General features: G+C 39.4%; 1 protein-coding gene across 4 annotated transcripts in view; it reads right to left on the bottom strand.

The window, feature by feature from the left end:
- LOC127429003 (glutamate receptor 4-like) overlaps nucleotides 1–24043 on the bottom strand; it is a 155275-nt gene extending 131232 nt beyond the window's left edge. For all 4 annotated transcript variants that reach the window (XM_051677716.1, XM_051677718.1, XM_051677719.1 and 1 more), the window contains exons 1-2: nucleotides 23822–24043; nucleotides 22714–22872 (exon numbers count right to left, since the gene is read on the bottom strand). In XM_051677716.1, the coding sequence (XP_051533676.1) occupies nucleotides 22714–22872; nucleotides 23822–23909 (247 nt within the window). In that variant the 5' untranslated portion in view covers nucleotides 23910–24043. The remainder of the gene's footprint in view (nucleotides 1–22713; nucleotides 22873–23821) is intronic.
- Nucleotides 24044–26399: the final 2356 nt, after the last annotated feature.

Here is a 26399-nt window from a genome sequence, read left to right as displayed (position 1 = left end):
AGGAGGAAAGTCATCCAGGGATCACAGTCTGTGAACACGACTGGGAGTCAAGAGCGCACGTATTCACCTCAAGGCAAACCGCAGGAAGGGTCTGTGTCGAGGTAAGACCGAGACGTGGAAGTACGCGTCCTTCAGGTCTACCGCCGCAAACCAATCTTGATGCCGGACGCTCGCTAGAATGCGTTTTTGCGTCAGCATCTTGAATGGGAGTCTGTGCAAAGCCTGGTTCAGTACTCGCAGGTCCAGGATTGGTCGCAACCCACCACCTTTCTTCGGTATGATGAAGTAAGGGCTGTAGAACCCTTTCTTCATCTCGGTTGGAGGGACAGGCTCTATCGCGCCCTTGCGCAGAAGCGATCTCTGCACGCAAGGTAGCGGTGTTCTCGCCCTTCACCGAGGTGAAGAAGACGCCGCTGAACCTGGGCGGGCGCCTGGCGAACTGAATCGTGTAGCCGAGTCGGACGGCCCAGGTCAGCCATCGCGACGGGTTGGAAAGCACGAGCCACGCGCCCAAACTCCAGGCGAGGGGGACCAAGTGAATGATCATGTTGGACGTACCGGCAGATGGGGCCTCACGGTTGGGCGGAGCTCATGTCGAGGGGATTCGAGCCCCGTGGCTGTGCTGAGTCCAGGGACATCGAAGCACTTACCTGGCTCCTGCCGCCCACCATAAGATTGGCCGAGGAGGGGGTTGCCAGTCTCAGGGGCGCTTCGAAGCATTCCTCGGGTTCTTAGCGGCCGGCCGTGAGACAGGTGGTATCTGCTTCCTGCATTGGGCTCCACGCCGGTGCCGGGCCACGGGGCTGCGGCAGAGCCGGTGTTGTTGCTACAGGAGGACGCCCTTGGTGACGAGCAGAGGGGTGCGGGGTCTTGAGCCACGCCGGGGCAGGATGTGTTGTATGGCCTCCGTCTGCTTATTCACCGTCGAGAACTGCTGGGCAAAGTCCTCGATGGTGTCGCCGAACAGGCCAACCGGGGAGATGGGGGCATCAAGGAACCGTGACTTGTCAGCCTCTCGCATCTCAACCAAGCTGAGCCAAAGGTGGTGCTCCTGGACCACCAGGGTGGACATCGCCTCTCCGAGAGACCGCGCCGTGACCTTAGTCGCCCGGAGAGCGAGGTCGGTCGCTGAGCACAGTTCCTGCATCAATCCCGGGTCAGAACTACCCTCATGCAGTTCTTTTAGCGCCTTGGCTTGGTGTACTTGCAGGAGAGCCATGGTGTGCAGGGCGGAGGTGGCTTGTCCAGCGGCACCGTAGGATGGGAGCTTCGGGCACCCGCAGGCACTGGATGGGAGCTTCGGGCACCCGCGAGTGACTTATCCACCTGGGGGATCACAAAATAATGTTAGCTCTGCAATCTGATAGTTCACCTTATGAACTAATGCACGTTTTTAACACATTTGGACCCCCTCAAGTATCAAGCGTCGGACCCACTTAGGACGCCTCTCGCCCTCCCTCTGTCGCTCCTGATCCACTGCCCTGCAAAACAGCGACACTGCACAGCAGCCGAAGACGGTCATCTAGAGCATGTTTGCGTAAACCAACAATAAAAAAAATGTAATCATGCAGTGTTGTACTATTCATCATATACTGTATAAATTGCTTTGATGCTGTGGATAAAAACGTCTACAAAATGAATGTATGCAAATTAATTACTTTCTCCAGAGGGGCACCTTAGCCCAGGAGGGAAAAGGGGCAGTGGCTTGGGCCACTGTAGCCACCCCCCTGTGCATGTCCCTGTAAAAATAAACCTTTGACACAACTGTAGTAGTCTTTAATGGATTGCTGTAATCGACAATTTTCACAGTTAGCTAATCGCAGCAGCCGTAATTGCAATCTTGATCACTTGTTCGATTAATTGTGCAGCCCTATGTACTATTTTACCCAATATTTGTCTATTATGTCATGTCGATAGCTTAGCAACATACTAACATCACACTATATTGGTATCCAGTGTGAGCCAAGTCCTCAGTGTGCTTCATGTGAAGAGTTCTATTGTATTCTTTGCAGAGTTCAGTGTTGGGTAAGTTACTCTAAAAAAATAATACATTACTAGCTACTAATTACATATTCTACAGTGTAATTAGATTACTGTACTAATTACTCTGTCTCAAAAGTAATTGCATTACTTATTACTAATTACTGTCTAAAAGGAAACTTTATACGTAGACAGTAATCTGCAAGATTACACTCATTCAAGTGTAGCAATAGCGATTTGTTTTTAGAGCAACCCAGCACCAGTCTCTCAGCAAGGACTTCCTGTGTCCAGCGATGGAAGTGCTGCACAATGTGGCCCTGGATACAAAAGGACTTCAATGAGTCACAGCCTCTGTAAATCTTTATCAGGACCAGACAGTGTGCCTGTGACCTCATTATGGACTGTAACGAGCATTATCGACACCGTTTGGGCCCAGAATTTATCTCTCTCTGTACCACTGGCCTAAGCTCATAAACACACACAACGCCGGAGCATTACAAAGACCAGGGAGTATAAGTCAGTCTTTACTCGAACTCAACTGATCCAGAAAAGCACTATGTCAACCCCTAACTGTGTGACGACTATTCATGGGCCCAGTACAAAATGGACTGGCCCTGCTGTTGCTTATTCTTATATCTGTGACTAATGATAAAAACCCATTTGTCCAAACGGCTTTTCTCTTTTAAAAACTGAGCAAGCTATGCTAAAAATAAACATTGATTATATGGAACATGGCGAGACACCTGCCAGTCTGAAAAGGCAACACTTTCTTTTGTGGAACACAAAAGGACATATTAGGCAGTATGTTAGTCTCAATCACCATTCATTTTCATTACTTTTTTGTCCATAAAGTGAATGGTGACACATTCTACCATCTTTTGTGTTCTACGGAAGAAAGTCATACAGTTTTGAAACAACATGCGAGTCAGTAAATGATGAAAGAATTTTCGTTTTTGATGAACCGAAAAACTTCGGCCCTGACTGGATGGCCCCATCACCATGGAAACACTCAATACACCTCTAAAAGAAGCACTATACACCTCTAAAAGGAAGGCTCTTTGTACCTGTAATTGCCCAGCATGCATGCACACCATAGCATAGACAAACACAGATTCACTCACGTCATTATTGATGTTCATTAGCTCTTTCACACACACACACACACACATAACACTATCTTAATATAGAAAGCCAGTTTTCCTTGCCATGCATTTCTACCCCGTTTTTTTTTTAATGAGCTCTAACACACACATCTAACAAGAAGCCACATCTGTGTAGCTAAGACTGCTGCTGAGTGCTGAGTTTGAATAATGGAGAGAAGCCAGAAGTAATTTTCGTTTTGAAATTGTGAACGGAAAAATCAACAAGAATAGATCATTAAAAAAAATTTTTTCAAAGTGTAATGTTTTAAATGATTTTTTCTACCATGACATGTAACAGAATAGTTCACCTTATTTTTAATTGTGTCATTATTTACTCACCTCATGTTGTTTCAAACCCATATGACTTTCTGTCTTCCACGGAACACAAAAGGATACATTTTAAAGAATATACTGGTCATTCTTTTGCGTGAAATAACAATGATGGGGATGGGAGATTTCAAGCTTTAAAAGGAGCACAAAAGCTCTAAAAAAGTGGTTCATATGACTTGTGCACTATATTCCAAGTCTTCCTAAGCCAAAAGTAATTGAAATCGTTAAAAATCATTGATATTGTTTGTCATTGAACATGAAAAAGCAACCAGTACATTCTTTAAAAAGTTTCTACATTTTTGTTCCACGGTTCAATAAAATTTCATATGGGTATCAAACAACATAAGAGGAAGAAATATTTCCTTCAAATATATTTAAAGGCTGTAGTCAGTTGGTGGTTGGATGAAAAACTGAAATCATTATACGACGCATCTTATTTGTGTTGCTGATAGATATCATGGGGAAAAAAAACATGAAATGATATCCTCCTCCCTAAAATGTAATGCATTGTTTCATGCTGTGATGAGGGTCATTTGTTGCACAGGTCGAGCCTTTTTGTAAAAATGTTTATGAGGGAGGCTTTGATTGACAGCTCTTTCTTAAGGGCAGAACATAACAGATTACTGAAATAGAAAAAGCCCCATTATGACATCACCATGTTCTGAGTAACCAGAAGCATCATGTGTATTCAAACAGAGGGGTTTGCCCTCTCAGAATTTTGAGCTAAATAGTTTTGAATGCAACTTTTGTTAGTTTTGATAGAGATGGCAAAATCATAAAAAAAAGGTAAAACTTTTAGATCAACCAATCAACTAACAGAATTTCAAATCGATACAATACAGCTATCAATGTCTTGTTGGCCTCTGATCCAACACGTTATTTTAAGAAAGTAAATGTGACCCATTTGATATTTATTTATGCAATACAAATTAATGATGTATGCCAATAACCAGTAATACACTTCCTTTGTCTTGTTCAAAACTCAATGTTTTCCTTCTTCCATGGTACACAAAAGTTATTTTACAATTAAAATCATGGTTAGGTTTAGGTTTTTGGTAAAGGGTTACACTTAAGAAAAATCATAAGAACATTGTTGGTTGGTTCATTTATTTTTCTCTATGGGACTAAAAGTCATGCATTTTTGTAAGAGCCAGTTTATTTGAGTAGATTTTATTCCTTTTGTAGATTAATTAACAAAACAATTGCATGACATGTAGGTGAAACTGCACCAGCTGGCTAATAACTGCACCGGTGTCCATGAGTTCATGTTGACTGATCTTAACTGAATAAATGGGAATTAGCTGTCTGCCTCAAAATAGGCAGAGCTTCAGGTCACACCTATGTGGACCAGTGGTTAAGAAGGTGTTTAGCAGACGGTAAAAGTTTTCCTTAAAGTTTGCACTGGCAAGCTGTTACTTAAACTCAAAAACAGCATCTTTTTGCCCAGATTTTGTTCTTAATGACATCACACACATTCGTTCGTAAAAAGTATGTAGAGGCCTTAACCCTTTAATCTAGAAATAAAATTAGACAGAACTGGCAAGTAGTAAGTGCAAAATGCACTTTTAAAATTCATTAGATTAGATCTCATGTCTTTTCTCATTTCATAGCAAGCAGGGAGCAAAAACCTCATGTTAAACAAATCAACTACTTACTAAACACACTAACAAATCTCAGTAGAGAATCAAATCAACTTAAAAATTATCAAACATAAACTGTGATTATTTGACTTATTTTGTATGATCATTTTGTATGTTTCATTAGCCAAGAGAGAGATTTATTCCACAGAATGATTTATAGCACAGAGGGTTATTCTCGATATTAAACATATCCAGATAAAGCCAGTTGTGTGATTGGTCATGGCACCCTTGCATGCATTCCTGAGAGCAGAAAATTCATAAGCATGTCTGTGTATTCGGCAGCAGCTCATTCACTCTGCTGTCGAGCCCTGCCATGTAATTGGAAAGCACCCATCTCTACACAGCCTGGCGCCCTGCTTACAACCCATATAATTGAAAGTGTGCTGTGCGGCGTAAGTCCAGCATGGCTGTGGAACGCAGACCTCTCACAGCAGCTGTTCGTCTGTCTACACCATGATGACAAAGCACTGTAGACCTGGAACGCGTGGAGGCCATTGCTCTTCCTTTTGATATGTGGACTCATAAACTCAGCAGTCTAGAGTCATATATATATTTCTACAGTATGTACACGAATTACACGTTTATGCACAAAGTTATTAGGTCCTTATCACACGGTACATATTAAACAGAAACCAGGCTGACAAAGTAACGTCGTAATCAAATAAAGGAACCTAATGATTAACGAGTTGTAATAAAAAACCATGGATGGCTGCACAGAGACCAGGGGCTCAAATCTCAGACCTCACAGTCTACATTTACTGCAGTGCCACTATTTAGTGGTTGGATTTAGTGAGTGAAGTGCACTTGGGATCAAAGCACAGTACTGAGGAAGTCTCATCGTTCATTCACCCTGTTGTGACCTAAAATGAAAGACAGTGGCTGCTTATCAATGCAGTGCAATGAGTTGGGAGAGCAATTTGTGAGATCTTCAAAAGAACAAATGAATTCATATCGCTCAATGACCAAGCACACTGAACGCACGGAACTGATTAGAAACGCTTAAGTGTTCCATGGCAGAATGTGCAATTACATCATAAATAAAAGAGATGGTGCTTTATATAAAGGAAGATGGATGATGCCATCAGATGATAATATTTAGGATTGTCTATGCTGCATTAAAATGGACTACAGAGATGATTACCGTGCAGAAGAGACACCTGGATGCCTTGTGTAGAGGATGATACAGCAAATTCTCCCCAAGCTTCTCCCCTGATATCTTATCGGACCAACTCTGAGCTTAGGCTACAAAAGCTCTAGTCTCATAAGGTCTATTTGAGCTAATCTAGTGAGTTGCAAACCATAATAAGTCAGGGTGACTAGTAACCACACTGCAAGAAAGAGGTCAGAGGTATTGCATTGACTAGCCTCAGTATTACTACATGGTTTGAATTTACTGTATCAATTTGTTGATAATTTTAGCCAAAGCATAATGTAAATGATAAATAGGTAGTTAAATGAGATCAATATAAAATGCAATATTTAAAAACTATATTATAAAATTATTTGGACAAGCTGCATTTTCAGAGTGTCATGGTTTTATCATGGCTGTGTGTCTGTTGCTCTGCAACACGAAACGAATGATCTGATTTTGGCTTTATTTGGAACTATTTCCATTATTTGAGCCAAAAGGGACAACATAATTAGCCATTATGTGTCTAAAATCCAAGGTACTCAATATTAACTTCTTGTACTGCAGTATAAAAGCAATATCATCATACTCTCGCAATCGAACAGTTGTACTGAATAAATAGCAGAGCATCTGTGATGACCTGCAGCCCTGCTGATATTCAGTACAGCACTCTTGCTCATGTGTTTTTGCATAAATATACTAAATAAATATAATTATGATTAAATATACAGATCAATTAGCCCTATTTGGCAGTTTAGGCTATTTCAGAATCATGCTTTGTAAAGCTGTACATGGAATGGCACCTGTTTATATTTCTGAACTCCTCTGTCTTTGTCATACTCAAAGGTCTCTCAGATCAGCCAATCAACTGTTCCTAACTGTCCCTTGGCCATGTATAAAGTGCAAGGGTGACTGTGCTTTTTCTGATGCTGCCCTAAGGTTATGGTAGTCTACCACTGTCTGTTAGGTGCTCTACTTCTATTAATATGTTTAAAACCCACCTCAAGACCCATCTGTTCTCTTTGGCCTTTGAAATGTAGTGGTCATTTTATGTTTGTGGTTTTATTTTTTATTTTTTATTATTCTTTTTTTATTTCATTGTGTTTTAATAATATTGTGTTGTTTTGTATGACATTAATGTATAGCACTTTAGCCTACACTGTAGTTTTTAAAGTGCTTTATAAATAAAAATTACTAAACATTTAAATTACTGTTTCATTGCAGCTTCCACTCTAATTTTAATGAAGAGAGAAAAATAGAAATGCTGCTGCCAAGAAAAAAAAAGAAAAAAAATGAGAGAGAGAGAGAGAGAGAGAGATACGATGAGAAAGATCGGAGCAGTACACAAGAGATGCTTTTAGTCTAACTATGCTCCAAGCTGACTAATTAATGGCAAGCAGCAGAGTTCACACAAGTCCTTCCCCCTACCCCATTATGAGTGTCAGAGGAAAGGGTAGTTATGTAACCAATTCATCAAGGTGGGGAAAAGAAAGGCTTAAAAATGGGGGGGGGGAATGCATACTTTGACCTGACAGAAAACACTGTCATTAATTTACCTTTAACTGTATTGGATGCTGTTTTGTGAAACTGGCGATTCTTTGTTGTAATTGGTGCATTATCATTTGAATTCTGCCATTCTCCGCCCCTGACAACCATTGTCGCCGCCATCATCTGAGGGAATTTATGACAGTGAGTGGAGAGAGAGAGAGTCACCCTCATGCTGAAGCAGTATCAGGTCAAATTAATTAACAAAATATGCCAAATGTCCTGTAAAATAAGGAATCGTCCGCAATTAAGGGAAAAAATTGTGTTCCGTATGAAATCCATACACAATGCAATATGTCCTGTATTTTAGCTTCACACACCCAAACTGCTGAGAATGTTTCACAAATCGAGAGAAATTGTCCTGAAACACACACACCTTTCGCGTGAGTTGTGTGAGATATCGGCTGTTGCTTTACATGGACGAACAGTGACAATCAGTGCATGTTTTCTGTCAGAAGCAAGATCATTTTGTCAAAATCGTATAGCATTCAAGTGCATGTTAATTGTTTCCTACCACTGGGATTTTAAAACACCAGTAAACGCACCTATTCATGACATGCCATTACATTTTATTGCATATGTCAGAGCTCGTTCTGGTAGAGAGAGAGAGAGAGAGAGACAGAGAGACAGAGGTAAGAATAACATTACTGCGTTAATTCAAAATAAAAGTACAGTAGTACAGGTGTAGTTAAAACACAACTTGATTTTCTTACATTTCCCTTATGATAAACACTATTGACACTACTGCCAAAACAACGACACTTATCCAAGGAGAAATACACTATTTGCATGTTAAGCCTTTTCTCTCCCTTTCTCTCTTCTTCCTGTTTGTTGTATTAAAGCATTTTTCAGTTTAAGTTTAGTAGGGGACGTTCGCACTGAATGCATTATTGCGTCTGTCCGAGCTGTTTTTCAACGTAAAGCAGTGTCTCGCACAGGAACGCCTGTAAATATGGGTAATTCTAAAATTCTGTGTCATTTGAGTCCCCATTACAAGTGTGTGTGGTATTTATATTGTTTAATTTCACCTGATTACAATCTTGATAGGCTTGTTAAAAAGAATAAAGCTTTTTTATAATGTTACACACTTCTGTGGGCTTAAAAGTTAAACTTTAAATAATTGAAATCATTTTCTATTGCACTGTCATTTTCTCATGCCCCAAAACTGCACGTCAATTATCTTTGACAAAAATAAATGCTAAATCATTGGATTTCTATTTTTCACCCACATACAGTTGAGTTTAGTGTTACATTCTCTCACTAACATGTGTTCATTTGTGGTAAGTGTGTTATTTTAACACTGATAGTGGAGTTTGTTTGTGTGTCCCTTGATTTATTGCACACCCTGTTATGTCATGATACTATGACCTTTTATTGAAGATATACTGTATGTTAGGAAATTACATCACACACACTGGAGGTGTACATCAGCCATTCTGCAAAGTTACTTTGAGTTATTTGAAGTTTATAACTATTGTTTTATTTATGTGTTCCTTTATTTTGTGGTGTTAGTCATATGTGGTCAAGCATAACATGTCCACCCTGTTATGGGATGATATATGGGAAATTAATAGAATTGAAAATTCTATTTCAATATAAAGTATTTATGTTAACAGAAATAAATTAATAAAATATTAGTTTACAGATATGTTTCCTAGATATCAATCACAGACCATGTAGTGGCTCATTTATCCACTGAATGTCCACCCTGTTATTGTCCACCCTGATGCTGCCCATTTAACTGGATGGACATCTGAATTTAATAATTTAACTTGACCAGTATGACTAATACAATCTTTAATATATCCCTGTAATGATGAAACATTAAGAAACTTGTAAAGTATGTTTTATTTTTCAAAAATTTCAAAGCCGGAATGTCACCGAATTGTAGGAATGACCCATTTACAATATGTACAGAGTTGCAGTTCCGCCACTCTCTATACGTAAAGTACAATCTATAGTAACAGAAATCTGGAGATAATTGCATTCGCATAATCAGTGATGAGCACGAATAGAAGATTGCATTTTCCATATAATATACATTTTTGCTCCACTGATGGTTAGTTTAGGATTGGGTTTGGGTTGGAGGTACAGCGTATAAAAAGGCCCTTTCCCACTGCAGGAACTAAAGCCTGTTTAAGATACTCTTACTTGGAACTACTTGCTTTCGCACATAGTTCCTCTTAGCGGTTTAGAGAGAATTTTAGCTCCTACTCCAGGGAAGGTACTTTTTGGGAGAAGATGGACTGTGGGAGGTGCTGCAATCTGTGATTGGTCAAACACATATGATGCACAAAGCAATGAGAAACGCGAAGAGTCAGCAGCAGCCATGAGCAAACAAATTTGTAGCTTCTAGCCTGCTGCGCTGTTTACAATTCTGTTAACAGATATAACATAAAACCAACAAAATATTCAAAGAGGGTCACCTGTTTAACATTTTATGTGTTTGCGAGGGTTGTGTGATGGGTCTCATCTCATCTCTCCTCTCACTGCGGCTTTAAGGGCGCAGCACTGGGCGTGTGAGGTGCTGTGTCTCTAAAGCCGCAGTGAGAGGAGAGATGAGATGAGACGGTAACTTGAAGACACAGTTTGTGTAAAACAGCCCTAAAAAAAGTGCAGCATTGATCCTGGGGTCATCCATCGGATTTGTTGTTGCTATTGAATCGGGCGTGCAAACAACCTCAGAATCAAAATGGTTGACACTAGATGACATCACTATGGTGGTGCAAGAGAGGGGAATGTTTCCCGTTCCTCTTAATAGCTCTCATCATGAAAGTTAAAGGGGGAAGTACCAGAACTGTATGTGGGAAAGGGGCAAATATATTTTTTTCTCTTAACTGTATTACAGCCTGTGCTGAAAACAACTCGCTTTTGGCGCCCCTCTGTGGACATTCAACCAGCAAAATGGAGCTCACACGTGCCCATACGCCCAACAACACTTATGCTTTGACCACTGTGGCAGTGTTTTGCATTTTTGGCAAGCACAGACCGATTTTAGCTAAAGAAAATAAACTTACTGTTTCTGATTTTACTTTGAGATCAGTCTGCTCTGGGACCCCAAACGTAAAAACAGTAAAGCCAAACCATATCCACACATATCGTTTGAAAATACTTTAATTTTTCCACATTTACGCCTTTCATCCACACTAGAACGGCATTTGAAAATGCTTTCCATAACGCATACTTAGGAAAGTTAAGAAACTGAAAACTGAGTTTTCAAACTTTAATGGATTAGAATGGATATGGCCTTAATCTCAGTAGAACATGATATGTTAGGTTTTTGAAATAATAAGTCAATGGAACTCCCTGTTGGTGCTATTCTTTGTTATTCAACAGAGCCAAGACCAGAGAAAATATTAAAATTCCAGCATACGTAACAGGGATAGCCAAACATTGCCTGAAATAATAAGCTTGTCTGGTCTTGTACACTGTGCCATTCCTCACTACCAGGCACTTACTCACCTTTTCTCCTGTGTCAGCTCTTTGTCATTACCTATCCTTCCGTCCACAACTTTTCATTCTGCTGTCTACACCTCTCCATCATTCTCTGACTTGCTCTTACACAGAGGTAGCTGACTGATATAAAAATGGAGGCATGTAGTGCTGATACAGTCTGTGGTTGGGGTTACTGGCCATGACCGATCAAACATCATGGTTGTGACATACAGCAAGTGACAAATATAACAACAAATAAATCTTACTTCAAAGCAAAAATGCCTGCAGATATTTGTTTCTGTTATTTGACAAGCAAAGTTTTCTTGTGTTGACATATTTCCTACTGAAACTAGACGTTTCAGTGGGAAATATCAAAAGACTAATTTATTTTCTTTTAAATAGCCATAGGCTTTATTTACATAACAGCCATGGACCATTTTAATGGTGATTTGCTATTTGCCATTTGGTTGCAAGGGGAGGGGTGCATTCCAGAGAGCATTTGATTGGACAAAAATCTGTGCAGTGCAACATGTAAATCTGCTAAAGGGTAAAAGGAGGACATAGCATATAGATGGCTTCAAAGATAATAATGAAATGGACTAAAAGAAATGGACTAAAAGTAACAAAAGACTTGGTGAACATGCCTTCCTGTATCTCTTCACCTGCGTTTTCAAAACATTTTATCCTCAACGATAAAAATAATCACATGGACACTGCACAAATCTTATTATTTATCAATTGCTGATTCTTTTAGACACAGGGCAAATCAAAATAACTGAGGATCAGGAGATCATATTATCGTTCTCACCTTCTGAAAAATAGCATTAAAAGGAACTGAAATAAGCCAGGATAGACCATATTTTTAGGAAATACTTTGTTCAACATCATCTTCAGTAATTGTAAATATAACCATAATTGGGGCAATATTCTTTATTGCACTGATGAAAATCCAGAGACCTCATTAAACATGATTTCACCAGTCTAAATGTCCTGATTCAACCAAGCTTCAAGCTCTAGACACATAGACAGATTCCTTGTACATGCATCTCTCAACATCTATATCACCCCAACACACAAGCATGTGCAAGGGGACCTTGTGTCTGTTTTCCCCCTGTAGTGACAGTCTGATCGACTGGCAAAAATGATGAAAGGAGGCTGACAAAGCATTGGACCTGCCAGAGGAGAGCTGACGGGCAGCCACTGTCCCCAGCAACAACCCCTTCTTCCTGCCTGTCGTCCTTGTGCGCAGGTCTAAGGTGATCCATCATTCCTGTCCCGCCATGTTTCTCAAGTACGGCTTGAAGGACAGGAAAAGATGCCATAGGTAAGAATCCCACAGGGAGAGAAAGGGTCTTTGAATGTGGTTCAGAGGGTTTTGAAACTATCGGCTCATCCCGGCCTCGGAGGAGACAGCTGCTCACTGGAGCGAACACTTTGAGGCAGGTACAAAGGCTCTAATCTGTGGAGATACTTGGTGCTACACAAAGATAGATGCAGCAGAGCCCACTGAAAATAATTCATAGAAAATATCTTGCCTCGGCAAACACATTCATTAAAGGATTTCTCTAGAATGCTTTGGGGGGCAGACAAGCATTTTTTAATCACAGGGAAGTATTGAATTTTGATTATTTTTTTATTTTATTTTATTTTTTAAAAAGACTGCTCTGGGAGGTCAGAACAGCTAGTATAAACACGAGGACATAGTGTCTAATTAATTTATGTGTATGTATCTTTGTATTTGTGTCTGTATCTGTGTGCACTCTAAAAGAGTGTTTCTCAACCAGGGATTCAACACAAGTTAAGCTTAGTCAACAGCATAATTTCTGGTTACCACAGAAAATAAATGCAACTTGCTCCCGATTATATATATATTAAAAAAAAAACGTGATCACAGTATGGCACTTACAATGGAAGTGAAAGGGGCCAGTCCATAAACATTCAAATACACACTGTTTAAAAAGTACAGCAACAAGATGTAAACATTATGTATGTTAACATGAACATGAAGTGCAATTAAATCTCTGCTCAACATGATTTTATTGTGATCAAATTTATTACAAGGTTTACCGGCGTTACGTCATCATGGCAAAAAAAGTTGTAATATTAGATAGAGCTTTACACAGATAAGGTTACTAACTGATTTTACTACACTAAATCATGTTAACATGAATCATTTTTACTCCTTTTGGTTTTATTTATGGACTTGCCTCATTGATTTCCATTGTAAGTGCCCTACTGTAACCATGATTTTTGCTTCTTTTTTTTTTTTTTGTGGAAATCAAAATTACACTACAAATGCTGTCCATTGAGCTTAACTTATATTAAACCCAGAACATGTCTTCAAATAAATATTTAGGTCTAAAGGGTTCGACTGACACAAAACATTAGGAACCCCTGCTGTAAAAGATTGCTTTCTCCACGTTCCCAGTTTTGGACATTCTTGAGTGTTCTCTGCCCTGTCTGGCCATATTATTCTCTGGTTAGAGGAAACCCTGCACCACTACACAGCCTTCCTTCCTATCCAACTTTCCCAAGAGCCAAAACAGCCGCCTCCATCCCTTCACTACTTACAGATCCTCACTGGAACTCTTAATAGATAACAGAGCCCACTGAAGCAGGGGGATCAAACTTAACCCAAAAATACTTCGCAGGATCCTCAGAGGGCCAGCCACCTGAGATTCTTAATAAGGAGGTGAGTCCCTGAGATTCTTAATAAGGAGGTGAGTCCCAACCACTTAAAGGGTGTTCAGAGCCCTGCCTCCAGGGGTGAGGAGAGCAAACGACTCAGTAGAGTGCAAAAATAACTTGCACACAAACCCATTTACTAAAAAATGTAAGCACACACAAATACACATTTACTCCAGACAAACAAAAATAAATACACAAGACACATTCAAACAGATATTCCATCCAAACAACAGTATGCCATAGACAAATTGACATAGTTTGGTTTTATTACCCTATATACATAACATTTTCTTCTTTTCTTTCGTACTGTATGACTTTCTTCCTTGGAACACAAAAGGAGACATTTTGAACATTTACGGGTTGTTCTTTTGCATGCAGTTACAAAGTATGGGAACAAGGATGCAAAAGCACCATTAAACTAGCTTTAAAGAGGTACCTATGACTTGTGAACAACAGTATATTCCAAGTCTTCTGAAGTCATACAATAGCTTTTGGTGAGTCACAGCTGTGACCTGATCATTTAGTCTGTGAATTGAGAACAGGATTTCAACACTTAACAGAAAACGCCTATTCACACCAAGACCGAATTTTCAGTGAGGATGTTCCTTTCAAACAAACTTTTGAATAGGAACAATGGCCAATTAGTTTGGACTAAGCTCGTAGAAAACATATCACATAAAAAGACACTACATGCAATACTTTTCTATAAGTGTAGACAAACGAATTGCTGAACCTAACTACTATTTTTATTGATAACACACAAAACATTTCTGTAACAGTGCTCTTTCTAACCATGCACAAGAAACTCTGAATTCAGTACAAATATGCAATAATTAAATAAAGAAAAGTATTTAAATATAATAAAAAGAACATTTTTAAATATTATAAGACTATATAATGTTTTTAATGTAATGCAACATCGCTCATCACTCTATACTCATCTCACTCGCACAAAAAAGATTATATTTGATGCTTTCATGAAGGATTGCTGGGTGAATGTCAAGATTTTCAGTGAATAATGCCATAAATTTTTATTTGTTCATCACACAAAGCTATTTGGGGACTTCAGAAGACTTGGAATATAGCGCATGAGTCATGTGGAATACTTGTATGGTTCTTTGGCATGCTTTTTAAAGCTTAAAGGCTCCGGTCCCAATTCACTGCATGGAAAAGGGCGACTAGTACAATCTTCAAATGTTCTGTTTGTGTTCCACAGATGAGAAAAAATCATACAGGTTTGAAACGACATAAGGGGAAAATGATGGCATAATTTTATTTTTGAGTGAAATATCCCTTTAAATTATTGATGAATCATCGTCAATACAGATATCAATCTGTCAATAACAGGAGAATTGGAGCTACAAGTAGGAAGTGCAACTCTCTATCAAACAACTTAAGATCACTCGAGACTTTTCACCCGCTCTTCACTCTCACTGCAGATGGCTGCAGCAGGCCAGTATTGATTCAGGAAATACAGTGAGACTTATGCAAATATCAGACCTACGCATTAATGAGCAAGCTGATGGAAAGACAGACAAAGATAGTTACCATGTTGAAAAACTACAAAACTGTGTTCATGCGACAGAGGTGAGAGAGGGAGGAACAGTGATACGCAGTGGATTCTGTTCACACAGACAGATCCAATCTGCAGAAACAGTCCCCATTAGCCCCTGGCTATTTACGTCATTGCTTGGCTTTTGCTTTTTTTTCTGTTTTGCTTTTTGGGTAGCCAAACGCCATGGAAGAGGAACCCTTCTGAGAGCTTGATAAGCAACACAGGGACAGTATGGCTTTTAACACACATATGGACACAGCCCTATCTGTTTGGCACATAATCGTCTGTTGACAGACCAAACAAAGCAAAGAGACTCTTCCAGTGGTCACAGATGCCTGATTGAAAGGTTCATACATTTTAAAACCAGATGGAGCTGAAGAGTGGCACTGCTGAAGAAATTATTTTCCACACTGCTTCAATACAATTTTTCAGCTCCTCCCATAACTCCCTCTAAAAGTCTGTTCAGAGCATTGTGTCTCTGATCTGTGTTATTACATGAACTAAAATAAATTAAAGGGAATAGGCTTGTGCACAGTACTTTAGCACCCAAATTGCAAAGGTTAATGGAATACTAATTGAGATTCATCTAGATTCAGCCTAGCAGCAGAGTAATACTCCAGTTTCACAGCTATTTGATTCAACAACATACTTTCTGATGCTAAAATGCAAATAGCACACAGCTGCCAAAGTTAAGATTACAGCGGTTTAAAAGGTATACTACTTTATAAATGCACTCTGTGAGAAGTGGTAACCTGCAATTGTTACCTTATGGAGCTATTTCTACCTTTCTATATTCAGGTTGATTCAGTCATGTTAAATAATATTTTGACTTCAATAAACCCAGTAAATTTAGATGTTACCACATGAGGCACATTTTTAGGTGTGGTGGGCATGAAGTACCTTTGGAACATTTCCTGCATTATGAAATGCTACACTTCATCTAAAACTATTTTAAAAAGCACTTCTAGTTCTAATTCTAATTAGTATGCATGCAGTTTTTATGACCTCATATTAACTGAGAGTCTGCATGGCATATTTGCATTTTTAAAAATTAATTTGGTATATCACAGGAATATTTAAAATGTAAAAAGTTAAGGCAGAAAGATAAAAAGCTCATGGACATGTTAATAGTCAACTACTCATTCGGCGTTTATAAAGAGGTCAGCATTCAGAACTTCAGAACCAAAACACAAATGCACCGTCATCCAGATGCAGCGCTTATAGTATAGAGCAATATTTACTCGTGCTGTGAGTAAATAGGTTGAGCGTAGCTCACTGGAGAGGGGCATATGCCCATGTGGAGATTCTATAATGCACACTGATATGACATTAGGACACAAACTTGTCTCGGCAATGACTGAATTACACAAAAAGAGGCTTGTACCACCACCATGCTGCTGAGTCGACATATGCACCGCTGAGAATCTGAAAGCATGCCCAACAAAGAGAATTCCCCTTGGCCTGCAGTCCTAGAGGTCAAATAAATAATACTGGTCTTACATAGCCAGATATTTGAATAAACAACAAAAGGTCTGGTCCAAAATGCACCTTATTCTGTCCAAGAACAGGAAGAGACCACCTAAGTGACATGAAAAGTGACCAACCACAGTTAGTTTTGTATCATCGTATCAACCAATGGTCAGACAATCAGATTAGAGCTTGCCAGATTGGCAAGTGCTTTCCATTTTTGTGCGCAATGTGCATCAGACGGTCAGCTAACAGAATGTGGGTGGTCCGTGGGCGCACCGTCTGAAGCTGAGACTACATAAATCAATATTATGCAAACATTTTCCTTACCCTCTTGAACCCACCCAACTCATCCCCAGTGGTAGCAATGGCTCCCCAGTGAGGAATAAAAGTCCTCATGTGCAACAAACTGCAAACAGAGCTGCACACAGCCACAGGGGAATGAATGAATGAATGTTACATTTATATAGCGCTTTTTCTGACACTACACTCAGAGTGCTTTGCACAGTGAACAAGGGACTCTCCTCAACCACCAACAGTGTGCGGCATTCACTTGGATGATGCGATGGCAGCCATAGTGCGCCAGTACGCTCACCACACACCACAATTTGGCCAGGACACCGGGCTTACAGCCCTACTTTTTACGAGAAGTGCCCTGGGATTTTTATTGACAACAGAGAGTCAGGATCTGGGTTAACATCTCATCCGAAGGATGGGAAGGAAAGAGACAGGCTGAGACACTGAGTATGTGGCACACCACATTAGATTGCCTGGTAGTCTGGCTACTACATGAGCAGACAGCAAGGGCTGCCATTCCTCTGCTGTGATTTACACTGCGCTCAAAATGGCGAGTGATGGACTGGGCGATTAATCTGTTTAACTGAAGCTGATTGTTCATACACAGTAATGGCATAGGAATTTATCAGGCTGGCTTGAATTACCACAATGGCACTGTGCGCATTTAATCTGATGAGAAGGTTAAATGGACTATACACATTTCTGACAAATAAGTTCTTATAATTCAAAGTGGACATATCTATCATCAGGGACAGGTCTTTGAGTGTGGAGAATACAGCATGTTATGACACTGGATAAGGGGTATACGAACATATGTGGTGGTGTGATGCAAAACATGTCATGTTAATGACACTGAAAATGTAGAGCTTTAAAATGATTCAAGCCTAGGTGTAGCTTTACGTAATGTTATCTAAAACATTAAGGGCAAATGATGATGCTGTTTTTGACAGAAGTAGAAATATAAACCCATTTTTTCACTCCCTAGTTATTAAATACTGACGCTTGTGCAAGAGTCCATGTGTGTCAACATAAAGATGCCAAAAGCAACCTCTAGCTTCTATTTAGTCTCATAAGGGAGGTGCCACTGTCAATCTTCAGATATTATCTCATGTGTTTTACATGCAATTTGATAATATATTAGTGTAGTTATAATAGATTTTACTATCATATGTTTTTAGATACCCTAACCCAACCCAACCCCACTCCTGAACCTAACCAGTTATCAACAATATAAAACATGTAACAGACAGGTAAATGTAGTCACAATAATTAGATTTATATTACATTATTATATAGATATTCTGACATGCAATCCCACCCCTATGCCTAAACCTAACAATTCCCAACAATATCACAGACAAAACAAGCAGATTAAAGTACAGTCACTATAATTTTTTTAATTTTAAAACAAGTATGAGATTTGTTATGGCGGATGCCAGGGTACAGTGATCATTGAAAAAAGACTTAAATTTGAGTCTGTTCTCAACACAAAGTGATCGGAAGACTTGAAAAACACCAAAACAGATCACTTCAGTAGAGCAACGGATTAAACATTAACGTCATGTGACCCCGTATCTACATGCGTGGACGTTGTATTTTGGCTTCGCTATACGCAATGCATAATTTCATTTCATTTAAACCGACTGATCTCAGCTTGGGAGACTCTGTGCTGTCAGAAAGGGTTAGAATTTCGATGTACCAAACAACATGGTGTCGATCACAGCGGAGTTTGTCTTTGGAAGAAATGGCAACAAAACTACATATGGTAAGAAAGCTAATTAACTTTTTTACATTGAAACCTGTTTGAGTTAAAAGATTAGAGTTTCTAGATTCATCCGATGTGCAATTTTTTAAATTTGAGCCATTTTTCACGAAACAGCACGCTGTTAAACACAATGACCACATCCGTGGACTGTATGCTCATTTTCATTTAACATATCCTATATTCGCTGAGCATTATCACATTGAGAATCAATGAATGCATCCAAAAGCTATAAAATGTTGCTTTCAGGGGCTTTATATGGAGTTAGGATGAAAATAAGGTGCATTTCAAACTGTTCTGAGACCAGTGCAGACAGACAGCACACTGGAGGTTAAGTCATTCACTAAATATGGAGCAAGGGAGCATCCTATAGCTCTCTATGCAGCTAAGTGCATTCAGTCCAAACTTCCAATCAAAAGTTCAGTTTCAGGCTGCAGATGATGTTTGGACCACTCAACATGTTTTGCAGACATGGAACAATGGTAATCAATACATAGATTCAGAATTTATAATGTAAATTTTATTTTAACATTGTTGGCAGTGATTGGATGATGCTGGCCATTATTTTGAATCAGAATTATTTCACATGTAATGTCTGTAACGTCTCAAAAACATGAATAACCAACACTCCTGGAAACAAAAACAAAAAATGTTATTTATTTTTTTATGTTTCTCAGGGACTACTAGCTACAAATAAAGAAGGGGAATGGAAATTGCACGCAGTCATGCTCGGGTCTCAGGAGGTTAACCACTGTGAACTAATGTTAAGTTCAAATTAACTGAAAACTGGCCCCAACTTATCATGTCATGATGACAAATTGGACCCCAACATATAATTTCACGATGATAATTCCGATACCCTGCACATCAGTCTAATGACGACAAAGGTTTTTCTTTGAAAGCATAAAGTGCTTTTGCCAGCTACATAATGACACACAAGGCTCTTGCACAAGCATGAGTATTTGAAGCCTTTGAAATTAGAATAGGTTATAAATGTTTCTGTTGGAGCCTTGTGGTCAGTGAAAAAACTTCAACATATTGAGCTGTGGTGCTCATGAGAGATGCAGGTTTGAGTCCAGCTTGTGTCATGTTCCCATTTTTCTTCACTTGATCTCCAGTCCCTCTTTACTACAGCATCTATCATTAAATGGTGGCAAAATGCAAAATGCAAAAAAAAAAAAAAACAATTTTATAGGAACCTTCCTGTAATATATCCTGTAACATATTTCCAGATTTCCACAGTGCCTGTCAGTATAGCACAGATGCCTACAAAGAACAGGTCCACTGCTTTGATTTCAGCTCTCTATAGAAAATACGGAACACTGTATTCTGTGGTTAGAGCTGAACATTCAACATTACGTGAAGAAAATAGCAAGTGAAGCAACAGAATTGGGTACAATTCACACAGCAAAAGGAGAAGGAACCAGACATCAAGGCACAGAGGCAGAGTCATGGACCAGGAAAGAGCTGCAATTGGCTGATTAGCCTCCTTACTGTCTACTCTCCCCTGACCCTATGGCAGAGCAACTGAGCATAATCGGAAGTGACAAAAAATGTTGGGAAGGTATGGTGTACCTTATGTGACATCATTACAGCTGCTAGAATATGGAACCTGCTTCCCTAGACGGCCCCGGGCATGGTGCATCTCGATGGGTTGAACACACAACCAACGCCCACCACTACATTCTGGCCCAGAGGCCTAAACTTGGACCACACATGAGTAATGCCAGAAATGGTTAATAAGCAAGCTATGGCAGACCTTACTGCAAAATCTGAATACAAATACACAAACACTGTTTATGCAATGCCAGCACATATGCCATCAGAGTACATACAAATGCATTCAAACATTCCCACACATGAACACACAGTGAAAGTGCCTTGCTCAGGGCATTGGGGGAGGGGAATATACACATATATTGTGTCACTCTGTGCACTATATGCACTTAGCCTGTATTTGTGCCAGTGGAGAGCCGAAGGACAGATCTCACAAAGAGACACCAGTGCTGGCTGGATGGGGGCCAGGCAGTCCCTGTCACACTCCAGGGGTCCATCCTTTACTACTTCTGCTCAGTTCATAACAGGTACAACTCTCATCAGCTGGGATAGTTCACCCAAGAATGAAAATTTGGACCCACTTCACATTAGGTGCATTAACTACTATGTTCTCTCATCATTTACTCACCCTCATGCCACCCCAGATGTGTATGACTTTCTTTCTTCAGCAGAACACAATCAACAATTTTTAGAAGAATATCTCAGCTCTGTAGGTCTATATAATGCAAGTGGATGGTGATCAGCACTTTAAAGCTCTAAAAAGCACAGACAATCATAGTAAAAGAAATACATACGACTTCAGTAGTTAAATTAATGTCTTCTAAAGTGAAACAATCGCTTTGGGTGAGAAACTGACTGATATTTAAGTTATTTTCACTATATTTGTTTACTTCCGGTCGCTTTCCAATGCGCATCACCGATGGGACTCAGTCCACATTGACTCTCACGTGACGTAGGTGCGTTGGCATGTTCACGCAAGAACTGACATGATACAACCGGAAGTGCAGCATGATATGTTTACAAGAGAATGCTGTTCTCAAACTTCATTGGTTTTGCTTTCATTTGAACATGCCAACATGCTTATGTCACGCGAAAGGCAGCGTGAACTGAGTCCCCTTGTGGACGCACATTGGAGAGCGACTGGTAGTAAACAATTATAGTGAAAAGGACTTAAATATTGGTCAATTTCTCACCCAAAGCAATCGTTTCGCTTTAGAAGACATTAATTTAACCACTGGAGTCGTATAGATTACTTTTACTATGATTGTCTGTGCTTTTTGGAGCGTCAAAGTGCTGATCACATCCGCTTGCATTGTACGGACCTACAGAGCTGAGATATTCTTCTAAAAATCTTCATTTGTGTTCTGCTGAAAAAAGAAAGTCACACACATCCGGGATGGTGTGAGGCTGAGTAGATGATGAGAGAATTAAAATTTTTGGGTAAACTAACCCTTTAAGAATTTGATACAATGTACTTATTATGCACATACTGTACATGTTGTTGCATTATACTCACATTTAAAGTACCTGCATTTAATTACATCTGCAGTTACGCTGTTAACCTTACCCCTAATCCTAAACCTAACCCTAACCCTAAACCTACCCATACCTCTACCTCATGTGAATCTTGTGAGAATTTTGCAGAACAACATGTAGTTCACAATAATTACATTGTTTTGTATGTATTTTAATGTAAGTAAATAGTAGTTAAAGACACCTAATATAAAGTGGGACAGAAAATTTCTTATTTATTCACTCTCATGTTGCACCAAACCAATCTGACTTTTATTTCTTTAATAGGACACAAAAGGAGATGTTAGGCAGAATGACAGCCTCAGTCACCATCCACTTTCATTGTATAGAAAAAATATGCAATGAAAGTGAATGGTGACTAATATTTTTCCTAACATTTCTTTTTGCATGCCACGGAAGTAAGTCCTATGGGTTTGGAACAACATGAGGGTAAGTAAATGATGACAGAATTTTCATGTTTTGGTTGAACTACCCCTTTAAATTTATTCCTATTCATATTAGCCTCTAAAGTGGACGTGGGTATCTCAAGGAGAGCTTGATCCAAACCAACCCCAAGAGAAATATCCCCTACCGTCCTCTCAGCCCCATCTTTTACTGGCTAATTAAACAGCATTCATGTAAATGACCAGTATGCAGCTCCAAGCCGAACTCACAGGCATTGGTCACAGCAAAGCTGTTGGCCGTCTCAATGTTGTCCACATGGGGTACCAGGTTAAAGGGGGCCTCAGATGCGTTAGGGCTTGTGTTGTGAAGAAAAATGGCCAACCGAAAGGCAGTGTACTCCTGATCTGTGTTCCTGATGAACAGCCCACCTGCAGGAAAGAGTGAGAGATACAGGAAAAGACAGGGAGAAAGAAGAGAAGAGAAAAGAGAGAAGAAGAGATAGAAAAGGAAGGAGAGAAAGAAAGAGGGAAAAATGAACACACTGCACCAAAGACACCAAATAGGAAAACAGTTATTTGATTATGGAGAATTGGAGATTGATGGTCATAAAAGCACGGATAAACTGAACAACACACTGAGTAATATTGAAATTCAAGAATTATGTCAGATCAGTTTGAGTACAGTTCACTCCACTGAGGTTTCACAAGCGAATAACCTCATTATGCCCATATATGACATTTCTCTGGCATTCTTTTCTAAGATATTTCATTTCTCAGACAGCAAGTCATCCCGTAAACGTATTATCGGTTAAATAATAAAAGCTTTGAGCACCAGAAATGTCACAGCGACTGACACAGCGCTTGATGCAGTATTGGAATAAATTAAGGCACTCTCCATTGACGAGGCAGAGCGCAAAAGGGTGAATTGATATTAAAGTTGCTTTGTGATTACATGCCCATATGGTTTTGATTTTGCAAAGCTTTCAATTATCCACGAATAAACTTTCACTGCATGTGTCCTACACTGAATCTTCCATCTAAGAACAACATTCCAAGAGCACTGCAGTGGTGCCGTAACCAAGCACATTGATCTGGGTGACATCTTAAAAAAAAAAAAAAAAGAAAAAAAAAGAAAAAAAGAAATAGTATCCACATAACAAACTATGCTTGTAAAAAAATAAAATAAAAAAATACAAAAAAAAACTCATTTGATGCCATAAAAATACTTGCATCCATTACCTGAGCACTGACATTTCGTAGTTGACCGCTATGCAGGTCATTCATATTGCATATTTTGTCATTCATTTGACACTGAAGGAAAAACATTTAAGGCACCTCACTGAAGCTTTGTGTCATTATGAAGCGTCGCCGTACTTACCGATTTGAACGCTGCTCGGAAAAGCACCCATAGTGAGACCCCAAACGCACGAGAACAGTAGTAAAAGCTGATTACAAGAAATCCTCATTTTGTTAGTTAAAAACTGTGAGAGACATTGATGATGACGTCAGTCGGGTAAAGGACAAAAAGGAAAAACGATGTTAGAAATCCATTCTTGCCGGTGTTTTTTTCCCCCTGCAGTGGCACAAACCCTGGTGCAACTCCGTCCGGCGGTAGAAGGTCCACAAGCAAGATGGGGGGAGCGCGCGACAGCGGTGGGCAGTGTCTACACACACATACACACTCGTCACACATGCGCCTTTTCTCCACCATCACACACACTCATCGTCGATGCGTTTTATGTGTTATTTCCTCTTGCAATGGCATATTCCAAGACAGTGTAGTGCCTCTCCCAAGTGGAAGCTTGGTTATATCGAGACCACTCTTTCGTTTGGACTGTCCCAATTAAACAAAAGATAAGCTGAAAGCTTTTGCAATTGGAGGCTCAGTGTTTTATGCTGGTGTGATACATTTGAATGATAGCGGGATTTTTTTTTTTTTTTTTTTTTTTGCCGTCAAAAAATCTGACATGTACATGCAACATGTACTCTGTCCTTTATTTTGCACGAAATTCTCAAATGAACGCGCCAGCCAGCATCAGATACAATAATAGGCTAATACTAATAACGACCACCATCATCTTAATCATTACAATAATAATTTAGTCTTTGAGACGAGACTAAGGCCATTTAAGTCATTTTTAGTTTTGGTTTTTCATCTATTCAGTCCCACAAATCACAATTCACAAATCAAACCGTTCATAGCACTCTCTATGCCCTCCTTTTATCGCCTATCCACTTAAAGCTTCACTGAAAATCTCTGCTTTTTGAGATTTAGGAAAACTTTCTGTGAAAGAGGAACAGTGGGTTAGTGATATTTCGTTTTGTAGGCTACACCATATTGATCTTACACTTGTCAATAAGCTATTACTACAAAAGGCGTTTCATTTCTATATAGCTACACCATACCCTCTGACTGTACTCTCTCTCTCTCAAATATCTTCTACATTGGCTTTAAATTAGTGGTAGTCGCAAAAGTGACTTTTAAATGTCACTGCCACTCTTTTGTCCTCGCTCAGATATTTGAATGGCCAAATAAATTACGCGGATTAATCCAACCGTGGCATTTAGTGCGCGTGAACAGACGCTGTGTTTGCGCGTGCTCGCAGCTCAGAGCGGAGTCGACCGCAGTGCCTCTGTCCAAGGTCCTGATCTGCACAAAGCCTTGTTTATACTTTCGCCTATCATCGCAACGGGTCCTGCGCGCGCAGCTCTCGGTGGCCCGAGGCATTTATAGTTGACGCGCACCGCAGTTGCACTCTACTCCCAACGATAGACATTGCAGAGAAAATATCAGCTAATACAGCAAGAAACAGCAGTGAAGAAGCGCTTTGCTGAACTTTAAATTGAACTAGCCACGTATGATAATAAATAGTTCATGTTTTCAGGTAATATGCAAGAGGTGAACAAAACAAAAGGTGCTGTAAGCGAGTTTTTTATGGAATGGTATGCAGAAAATGTTCCTTTTCCCTGAAATATATCCCTGAAATAAGTGTCCTGAGATATATTATTTAACTCAATAATATATAAAAATATATTATTGAGGCATATTTAGTGGATTGAAAATTTAAATGGGGGGAGGGGGATACCCCTCTATTGTTTTGGGTTGTTTTATGAATTCATTAATTTATTTCATTGATACATTCATTGGTTACTTTCTTTTTATAAGAGATTTGGGTACAAGTATCTGATTTTTTCCTGAGTATAAGTTGAATAGCTGTTAATAATAACATCTGTTATTATACAGATATTTTATTCAATAACTGTAAATACCCCTACCTTGCACATATATTACCACTTGCGCATATACATACGCCATTATATGTGATATGTCCTATTTTTTTTTATTTTTTTTTTGTATGTCTATTTATACTCTTACCTTGTTTTATATCATGTGTCCCACTGTAATGTTCTGTGTGCACTTGCTTGTTTCTCCTATCACCAAAAAAAATAAATAAATAAATAAATAAATAAATAATAATAATAATTCCTTGTGTATGTGAGCACACTTGGCAATCAGTGTAGTCGTGGCCATACGCACGTATACGCCGTATGCTTACTTTTTTCCCAGGGATGTTTTCGTATAACGACTTTATAGGACTTTATAGGATAAATATTTGCGTATACCCTCGCTATACCCACTTGTTTTGCTGCTTCCGAAGTCCATAATATACTGTCGTTAGTTTCCCTTTAACTGTATTGGATGCTGTTTTGTGAAACTGCAGATTCTTTGTTGTAATTGGTGCATTATCACTTGAATTCTGCCATGCTCCGCCCCTGACAACCGTTGTCACCGCCATCATCGACTGAGGAAATTTATGACAGTGAGTGGAGAGAGAGAGAGTCACCCTCAGGCTGAAGCAGTATCAGGTCAAAGTAATAAACAAAATATGCCAAACGTCCTGTAAAATAAGGAATCATCCCGTGATTAAGGGAAAAATTTGCGTTCTGTATGAAAT

The sequence above is a fragment of the Myxocyprinus asiaticus genome, chromosome 38 (assembly GCF_019703515.2).
Source record: "Myxocyprinus asiaticus isolate MX2 ecotype Aquarium Trade chromosome 38, UBuf_Myxa_2, whole genome shotgun sequence".
Taxonomy (NCBI): Eukaryota; Metazoa; Chordata; class Actinopteri; order Cypriniformes; family Catostomidae; genus Myxocyprinus; species Myxocyprinus asiaticus.
Note: the sequence above shows the minus strand (reverse complement) of the source record. Positions and strands in the feature narration are given on the sequence as shown.